This window comes from Scomber japonicus, chromosome 6 (genome assembly GCF_027409825.1).
Source record: "Scomber japonicus isolate fScoJap1 chromosome 6, fScoJap1.pri, whole genome shotgun sequence".
NCBI lineage: Eukaryota > Metazoa > Chordata > Actinopteri > Scombriformes > Scombridae > Scomber > Scomber japonicus.
In genome coordinates this window covers 38,775,995-38,785,994 of record NC_070583.1, presented here as the reverse complement: position 1 = coordinate 38,785,994, position 10,000 = coordinate 38,775,995, and the positions used below count along the sequence as shown (strand labels likewise).

The window sequence follows — 10,000 nt, the reverse complement described above, 5'->3', positions numbered from 1 at the left end:
GGCTCTGAGCCCGGCACACGGAGGCTCTAAGCCCGGCCTCTCACCTGTGATGTAGTCGAACAGCTCCGAGTCGATCTCAGGAAACTCGCTCTTTAAAATCTCCACGTACGTCGCCATGATACCCGGCCCTGGACTTCGCAGCCGCCACGCGCATGCGCCGAGATGCGACAGCGCCGAGGATTCTGGGAGATGGAGTCCAGAGTTAGTTAGTTAGTCCGTTGGAATGACGTCACATCTGGAAATAGCCTACAAAAAGACAAAATGGAAAGAATGTGCACCAGTGTATGGAAGACCAATAGCGCCACTTAATAAAAAAAAAAACTAGAACAAGAAATGATGTCATTATAAATTATGAGATTAAAAAAAACTGAGATTAAAACTCTAAATAATGACATTAAAAGTAAATATTAAAAAAAAATGAAATTATAAAAATCAAAATGATAAGACTGAAAATGAAAGAAGTTAAATAATGGGATTAAAAAAAGAGATTAAAACTCTACATGGTGACATTAAAAGTAGATTAATCAATAAAATCAATACAAAATAATTTTAAAAAGGTTGGAAGTAAAAATAATGGGATTAAAAAACAAGAATTATAAAATAAAAAATCTAAATTATATAATGAAAAATCTAAATGTGACATTAAAAGTAAAAATTATAAAATTTAAAATTATGAGACCAAAAAAAATCAAAATTACAAGATTGGACGTACAAATAATTATAATTTTTTAATTACATTAAAACAATTATACAAATTATGAGATTAAAAATCTAAATGAAAATTTAAATGAGAGTTTTATCATTATTATTCATTTATTAAGTGTGTGTATGTACAGTATACATAAATATTTATACACATTACATGAAATATGAAACATGTAAACATCCACATACTGTATCTACAAGTAGTTTTTATAACTTCCATGAATTTGATTTATAGCTCAGATATTAAAAAGTAGTTCAAATGTTGTTTTTTCTTTTCTACATAATGACAGCCTTGTATTCTGTATTAGTGTCAGCATCAGTTTATAATCTAATATTTTATATTAGCTTTAATTTGGAGATTGGACAAAAAGTTATGATATAGAAATTTAAACTCTGAACTTTCCTTTTTCCCCCAACTCAGTTATAATTGATATCAACCATAAGTTTAATATGGTCTTTACATTTAACTCTTTTTAAAAATAGTATCTTAACATGAAGTATTTTATTCTATTTCATTTGCCTGATTTTATCTATTTTAGTGTTTTTTGCTTTTAATGTGAAGCATTTTGTTTTGGAAGGTGATGCACCAATCATTTATTTTATTCCTACTTTTCATATTTGTTCTGTTCTTGCTGTTTTTAATAATAATAATAATAATAATAATAATGATATCTACATGTTTTCCAATGTATGAACTCTCTGGGTTTAGTGTGATCTCTTTGAACATACACATGTTAACATGTTAACATACAAGTTGAACATGTCTGTTAACATGTACCATGTCGCGTGTTGGTCCCGTCCTGTTGTCCAGTGTGGAGCCGCACTGCGCATGCTCGGCGGGTTTAGGGTGGGAGAGTAGCCGTTAGCATTGAAGCTAACAGCCGGAGACAGTAATGGCGGCGTCGGTGTTGCTGGCGGACAACACCGGACTCAACTTCACGGTTGGAGGCGGAAGCGCCGGGAATGTTTTAGTTGGGAGTAATAACGGAGTGGGAGCGGCGGGCCCGGTGCCCTGGAACCGCTCAGTGGACCGGGCTCTGGAGGAAGCCTCGGCCACCGGGAGCCTGAACCTCAGCGGCCGGAAGCTGAAGGAGTTCCCGCGGAGCGCTGCTAACCACGACCTGTCCGACTGCACCAGGGCCGGTGAGTGAACCCCGCAGCCCGGGTCCCGCACGCAGGGCCGCCCGGTGTCTGAGCCCCGCAGCCCGGGTCCCGCACGCAGGGCCGCCCGGTGTCTGAGCCCCGTAGCCCGGGGACAGCACGCAGGGCCGCCCGGTGTCTGAGCCCCGTAGCCCGGGGACAGCACGCAGGGCCGCCCGGTGTCTGAGCCCCGCTGCCCGGGGACAGCACGCAGGGCCGCCCGGTGTCCGGTAGAGGCTCTTACATGCGGTTTTATATAGTTTACAGCGCGGGAAAGTTAATAATATAAAGTTTAGCAGCTGCAGAGTGAGCTAGCTGCTAGTTGGTGATCTGCAAATAGAAACAAACAATCTGTAAACTGTGTGAAAGGAGGAGAGGAGAGGAGAGAGGAAGAGAGGAGAGGAGAGAGGAGGAGAGGAGAGGAGAGGAGAGGAGAGGAGAGAGGAAGAGAGGAGAGAGGAGAGGCTTCATGTTTCTGGTACAACGTGTGAAAACCCACCTGGAGGTTTGAGGCTGTCCAGGTGGGTTCGCCGAGCCGGGCGGGTCGGGCTCATTCAGCCTGTATAAAAAGCTCCAGCAGCAGGTTGAGAGCTCGGCTGCAGCCCCGGACAGGTGAACTCACACCTGGCTTTGTTTTGTTTGAAGTCTGGGGATGCTTGATTAGATAATGAGGCAGCTCCGCCCACCCGAGCATGGCCGGGCGGCGTGCAGACACAAAACAAACGCACGTCAGGTTCAGCATCACTTAACTCAACTTCATATTTATAGTTATATTTATTTCTCAGTTAGATATCACAGTTGGAGCTGCAGCTATTATTTTTTATAATTGATTAATCTTTCTGTTAGTTAGCTGATTAATCAATAAGTTGTCTGGTTCATCACATGTTGATCACAGATTCAGAGGAACCAGAGAGTATTCATGTTGAAGCAGCTGGATGAGGAACTTCTTCTACTGAAATAATGAATAAAAATTAATGAATCATTTATTAAAATAGTCAGTGATGAATCCAATAATCATTGCAGCTGAATATACTTTAATCCAAACAGTAAAGAGTCTTAATCCATCTATTAAAGGGCCAGTTCACAGTTTATCAGCAGCTCTGAAACTTAAATAACATTAAGTTTAAGATTCCTCCTGTTCATACTGATCTTCATAAGATATCGTAATAACGATGATAACGTAATAACTATCATAACGTAATAACGATGATAACGTAATAACAGCTGTTAGGCCTGGGCCGGTATGAGATTCTGACGGTTTGATAACCTTAGGTAAAAATATCACAGTTTCACGGTTTTATGATAACGGCTATAAAATGTGATATTTTGAAATGTCTGTACTTAAAAAAAAAAAAAAAAAATCAAAAAAATCCATGTAACATATATAGAACATGATGGAACATTAGTAAATATGTATTTAAAGTAAATGATAATAATAAATAACTGAATTATTTCTAAATAAATAAGTGCAGTCCTTTAACTGAGGCTAAACCTGTAACTCAAGTCACGACATGAATGAATTATTTTTAGTGAAAAAACACAAAATGCAAATAAATCACTTAACCTGTGGCTCAAGATCAGAACATAAATAATTGAAAAAAGTAAAAACACATCTAAGATAAATATAAATAAATAAATGCAAAATTTTAGTGGTTTTGAAACTGTGACTTTTTCATATCGTGGTAAACCTTGAAACCGGTAACTGGCCCACGCCTAACAGCCGATAACGTAATAACGACAATATCGTAATAACGATGATAACTTAGGGCGTATTCACACCTGCCTTGTTTGGTTCGGACCAAACCAAAAACATCTCTGGTGTGTTGGAAAAGCGCAATGTGAACAGGAACCGCACCAAACCAAAAAAGAAACATTGTATTTTGGTCCGGACTAAATAAGCGGACCAAAGGACTTTCCTGGTGTGAATACGCGCTAAATAACAACGATAACTTAATAACAGCCGACAGCGTAATAATGACGACATCACTAAGTTTAAATTATCGGACATAAAGTGACAAGTTATTAAATTGTCGGCTTTATTGCGTTATATCTTCCGTTATTACGTTATCAGCCTCTTCTGTTCATATAGACACCTGACTGCTGCCTGACACACACTGGGAATACTGGGAATACTGGGAATACTGGGAACACTGGGAGTACTGGGAACACTGGGAGTACTGGGAATACAGGGAACACTTGGAATACAGGGAACACTTAGAACACTGGGAGTACTGGGAGTACAGGGAACACTGAGAGTACTGGGAACACTGGGAGTACTGGGAACACTGAGAGTACTGGGAACACTGGGAGTACTGGGAGTACTGGGAGTACAGGGAACACTGAGAGTACTGGGAACACTGGGAGTACTGGGAGTACTGGGAGTACAGGGAACACTGAGAGTACTGGGAACACTGGGAGTACTGGGAGTACTGGGAGTACAGGGAACACTGGGAGTACTGGGAGTACTGGGAGTACAGGGAACACTGAGAGTACTGGGAACACTGGGAGTACTGGGAGTACTGGGAGTACAGGGAACACTGAGAGTACTGGGAACACTGGGAGTACTGGGAACACTGGGAATAGTGGGAACACTGGGAGTACTGGGAACACTGGGAATAGTGGGAACACTGGGAGTACTGGGAACACTGGGAATAGTGGGAACACTGAGAACACTAGGAATACTGGGAACACTGGGAGTACTGGGAATACAGGGAACACTGGGAGTACTGGGAATAGTGGGAACACTGAGAATACAGGGAACACTGGGAGTACTGGGAATACAGGGAACACTGGGAGTACTGGGAATAGTGGGAACACTGAGAACACTAGGAATACTGGGAACACTGGGAGTACTGGGAATACAGGGAACACTGGGAGTACTGGGAATACAGGGAACACTGGGAGTACTGGGAATAGTGGGAACACTGGGAATAGTGGGAACACTGGGAGTACTGGGAATAGTGGAAACACTGGGAACACTAGGAGTACTGGGAACACTGGGAATACTAGGAACACTGGGAGTACTGGGAATAGTGGAAACACTGGGAACACTGGGAGTACTGGGAACACTGGGAATAGTGGAAACACTGGGAACACTAGGAGTACTGGGAACACTGGGAATACTAGGAACACTGGGAGTACTGGGAATAGTGGAAACACTGGGAACACTAGGAGTACTGGGAACACTGGGAATAGTGGAAACACTGGGAACACTAGGAGTACTGGGAACACTGGGAATAGTGGGAATACTAGGAACACTGGGAGTACTGGGAATAGTGGGAACATGGAATAGTGGGAACACTGGGAACACTAGGAGTACTGGGAACACTAGGAGTACTGGGAATACTGGGAACACTGGGAGTACTGGGAATAGTGGGAATACTGGGAACACTGGGAACAGCTCAGTTCTGCCTCTCTTTAACTACGTTATATTACATCATGAACACTTTGAACATCTCGTCACCGGTTTAAATTAAGACTCAAATCCTCATTTATCATAAAGGGTAAAACTGCTACTACATTTTTGCATAAGGCGAAAAGACAAAAATGGCGTACACCCAAAATATTTACGCACAACTCTCAATCGCACTGTTCCATTGATAAATCTCACCGGACCCAAGAATGGTGCGGACGTAAACACACCTCATACTCCGCCCCGGAACGCCTGGACACGACCATATATGGTCAGCACGTCCATATATGGTCAGCACGTCCATATATGGTCAGTACACGCATATTAATTAGCCATGTGTCCTCTGGGGAGCGAAAGAGGGTCAGTGGATCAATAATCAGCTTGTGTGTGTGTGTGTGTGTGTATGTGTGTGTGTGTGTGTGTGTGTGTGAGTGTCTGTGAGTGTGTGTCTGTGTTGGATGAAGGGGGGGGATATCAGGAAGTCCATGTTGCCGTGGTGATGTGTACTTCCTGTCGGCCAGGTGCTGACAACAAAGACGATTAGTGGATCAATAATCAGCTGATGTGTGTGTGTGTGTGTGTGTGTGTGTGAGTGTGTGTGTGTGTGTGTGTGTGTGTGTGTGTGTGTGTGTGTGTGTGAGAGTCTGTGAGTGTGTGTGTGAGTGAGTGTGTGTGTCTGTGTGTGTGTGTGTGTGTGTGTGTGTGAGTGTGTCTCTATGTGAGTGTGTGTGTGAGTGTGTGTGAGTGTGTCTCTGTGTGAGTGTGTGTCGGATGAATGGGGGGGGGGATACCAGGAAGTCCAGTTGCCGTGGTGATGTGTACTTCCTGTCGGCCAGGTGCTCTGGTAAATTTAGAAACTCTTTGTTAGGAACTGTTGAGCCGACCGTCGCCCCGGCAACCAGCTGTCAATCACACTTCCTGTCTGCGCCGACCATTGTTTGATTATTGATTATTCAGGAAATGAAACAGGAAATAGAAACAGGAAATAGAAACAGGAAATAGAAACAGGAAATCAGCTGTTTATAATGACTCAAATATCCTAACGTGTATATTTATAATAAACATATTAACAGTATATCTCTATAGTCCCTCCCTTCCTTCCTTCCTCCCTTCCTTCCTTCTGTCCTTCTGTCATTCCTTCCTTCCTTCTGTCCTTCTGTCATTCCTTCCTTCCTTCTGTCCTTCTGTCCTTCCGTCCTTCCGTCCTTCCTCCCTTTCTTCCTTCTGTCCTTCCTACTTCCTTTTATCCTTTCTTTGTTCCTTCCTTCCTTCCTTTCTTCCATCTGTCCTTCCTTCCTTCCTTCCTCCCTACCTTCCTTTTTTCATTCCTTCCTTTTTTCCTTTCTTCGTTCCTTTCTTCCTTCCATCTGTCCTTCCTCCCTCCCTCCCTTCTGTCATTCCTTCCTTCCTTTCTTCCTTCTGTCCTTCCTTCTTCCTTTTATCCTTTTTTTGTTCCTTCCTTCCTTCCTTTCTTCCTTCCATCTGTCCTTCCTCCCTTTCGTTTTTCCTTCCTTTCTTCCTTCTGTCCTTCCTTCCATCTGTCCTTCCTTCCTTTTTCCTTCCTTCAATCTGTCCTTCCTCCCTTCCTTCCTTTTTTCCTTTTTTTTCATTCCTTCCTTCCTTCCTCCCTACCTTCCTTTTTTCCTTTCTTCGTTCCTTTCTTACTTCCATCTGTCCTTCCTTCCTTCCTTTCTTCCTTCCTTCCATCTGTCCTTCCTCCCTTTCTTTCTTCTGTCCTTCCTACTTCCTTTTATCCTTTCTTTGTTCCTTCCTTCCACCTGTCCTTCCTTCCTTTCTTCCTTCCTTCAATCTGTCCTTTCTTCCTCATGTCCTTCCTACTTCCTTTTACCCTTTCTTTGTTCCTTCCTTCCTTTCTTTCTTCCATCTGTCCTTCCTCCCTTCCTTCCTTCCTTCCTTCCTTCCTTCGTTTCTTCCTTCTGACCTTCCTTCCTTCCTTCCTCCCTTTCGTTCTTCCTTCCTTCTGTCTATCCTTCCTACCTTTCTTCCCTCTTTCCTTTTGACTGTCTTTCCCCTTCCTTCCCTTCTTATTTCCTTCCTTCCTTCGGCTCTAAATACTACATTACCCATGATCCTCTGCTGTTGCTGTGAAGGAGCAGCCAATCAGAGCTCCTCACGGTGAGTCATGGCGTCCTGCGTCGCCATGGCGACCCTGCAGAGCTCTCTGATTGGCCGATGAGACACAAGAGGAAGACAGGCTGACTGTTGTTTCTATTAATACACACTGTCACAAGATACACACTCAGAAACACACACACACACACACACTGTCACAAGATACACACTCAGATACACACACACACACACACACTGTCACAAGATACACACTCAGAAACACACACACACACACACACTGTCACAAGATACACACTCAGATACACACACACACACACACACTGTCACAAGATACACACTCAGATACACACACACACACACACACTGTCACAAGATACACACTCAGAAACACACACACACACACACACTGTCACAAGATACACACTCAGAAACACACACACACACACACACTGTCACAAGATACACACTCAGAAACACACACACACACACACACTGTCACAAGATACACACTCAGATACACACACACACACACTGTCACAAGATACACACTCAGATACACACACACACACACTGTCACAAGATACACACTCAGATACACACACACACACACACTGTCACAAGATACACACTCAGATACACACACACACACACACTGTCACAAGATACACACTCAGATACACACACACACACACACACACACACACACTGTCACAAGATACACACTCAGATACACACACACACACACACACACACTGTCACAAGATACACACTCAGATACACACACACACACACACACACTGTCACAAGATACACACTCAGATACACACACACACACACACACACACACACTGTCACAAGATACACACTCAGATACACACACACACACACACACACACTGTCACAAGATACACACTCAGATACACACACACACACACACTGTCACAAGATACACACTCAGATACACACACACACACATTGCACCTGACGGGTTAACGCTCAGGTGGATGGGGGGGGGGGGGGCACCTGACGGGGTAACGCTCAGGTGGATGGGGGAGGACACCTGACGGGGTAACGCTCAGGTGGATGGGGGGGGGGGGGCACCTGACGGGGTAACGCTCAGGTGGATGGGGGAGGGCACCTGACGGGGGTAACGCTCAGGTGGATGGGGGAGGACACCTGACGGGGGTAACGCTCAGGTGGATGGGGGGGGGGAGGACACCTGACGGGGTAACGCTCAGGTGGATGGGGGGGGAGGACACCTGACGGGGTAACGCTCAGGTGGATGGGGGAGGACACCTGACGGGGTAACGCTCAGGTGGATGGGGGGGGGGGGGGCACCTGACGGGGTAACGCTCAGGTGGATTGGGGGGGGGGAGGACACCTGACGGGGTAACGCTCAGGTGGATGGGGGAGGGCACCTGACGGGGTAACGCTCAGGTGGATTGGGGGGGGGGGGCACCTGACGGGGTAACGCTCAGGTGGATTGGGGGGGGGGAGGACACCTGACGGGTTAACGCTCAGGTGGATTGGGGGGGGGGGGCACCTGACGGGGTAACGCTCAGGTGGATTGGGGGGGGGGAGGACACCTGACGGGGTAACGCTCAGGTGGATGGGGGGGGGGGAGGACACCTGACGGGGTAACGCTCAGGTGGATGGGGGGGGGGGGAGGACACCTGACGGGGTAACGCTCAGGTGGATGGGGGGGGGGGGGGGCACCTGACGGGGTAACGCTCAGGTGGATGGGGGGGGGGGAGGACACCTGACGGGGTAACGCTCAGGTGGATGGGGGAGGACACCTGACGGGGTAACGCTCAGGTGGATGGGGGAGGACACCTGACGGGGTAACGCTCAGGTAACGCTCAGGTGGATGGGGGGGGGGGGGGGCACCTGACGGGGTAACGCTCAGGTGGATGGGGGAGGGCACCTGACGGGGTAACGCTCAGGTGGATGGGGGGGGGCACCTGACGGGGGTAACGCTCAGGTGGATGGGGGGGGGCACCTGACGGGGTAACGCTCAGGTGGATGGGGGGGGAGGACACCTGACGGGTTAACGCTCAGGTGGATTGGGGGGGGGGGGCACCTGACGGGTTAACGCTCAGGTGGATTGGGGGGGGGGGGGCACCTGACGGGGTAACGCTCAGGTGGATGGGGGGGGGGGGGCACCTGACGGGGTAACGCTCAGGTGGATGGGGGAGGGCACCTGACGGGGGTAACGCTCAGGTGGATGGGGGAGGGCACCTGACGGGGTAACGCTCAGGTGGATTGGGGGGGGGGGGCACCTGACGGGGTAACGCTCAGGTGGATTGGGGGGGGGGAGGACACCTGACGGGTTAACGCTCAGGTGGATTGGGGGGGGGGGGCACCTGACGGGGTAACGCTCAGGTGGATTGGGGGGGGGGGAGGACACCTGACGGGGTAACGCTCAGGTGGATGGGGGGGGGGAGGACACCTGACGGGGTAACGCTCAGGTGGATGGGGGGGGGGGAGGACACCTGACGGGGTAACGCTCAGGTGGATGGGGGGGGGGGGGGCACCTGACGGGGTAACGCTCAGGTGGATGGGGGGGGGGGGGCACCTGACGGGGTAACGCTCAGGTGGATTGGGGGGGGCACCTGACGGGGTAACGCTCAGGTGGATGGGGGGGGGGGG

General features: G+C 47.5%; 2 protein-coding genes across 2 annotated transcripts in view; one reads left to right on the top strand and one right to left on the bottom strand.

Annotated features, from left to right (window-relative positions):
* abcf3 (ATP-binding cassette, sub-family F (GCN20), member 3) overlaps positions 1-129 on the bottom strand; it is a 21,676-nt gene extending 21,547 nt beyond the window's left edge. Inside the window, exon 1 of the mRNA XM_053321477.1 lies at positions 45-129. Coding sequence (XP_053177452.1) covers positions 45-117 — 73 coding nt within the window. The 5' untranslated portion in view covers positions 118-129. The remainder of the gene's footprint in view (positions 1-44) is intronic.
* A 1,449-nt stretch (positions 130-1,578) lies between these two features.
* The window catches only part of lrch3 (leucine-rich repeats and calponin homology (CH) domain containing 3), a 43,521-nt gene continuing 35,099 nt past the window's right edge, over positions 1,579-10,000 (top strand). Inside the window, exon 1 of the mRNA XM_053321475.1 lies at positions 1,579-1,848. Within this exon, the coding sequence (XP_053177450.1) occupies positions 1,599-1,848 (250 nt within the window). The 5' untranslated portion in view covers positions 1,579-1,598. The remainder of the gene's footprint in view (positions 1,849-10,000) is intronic.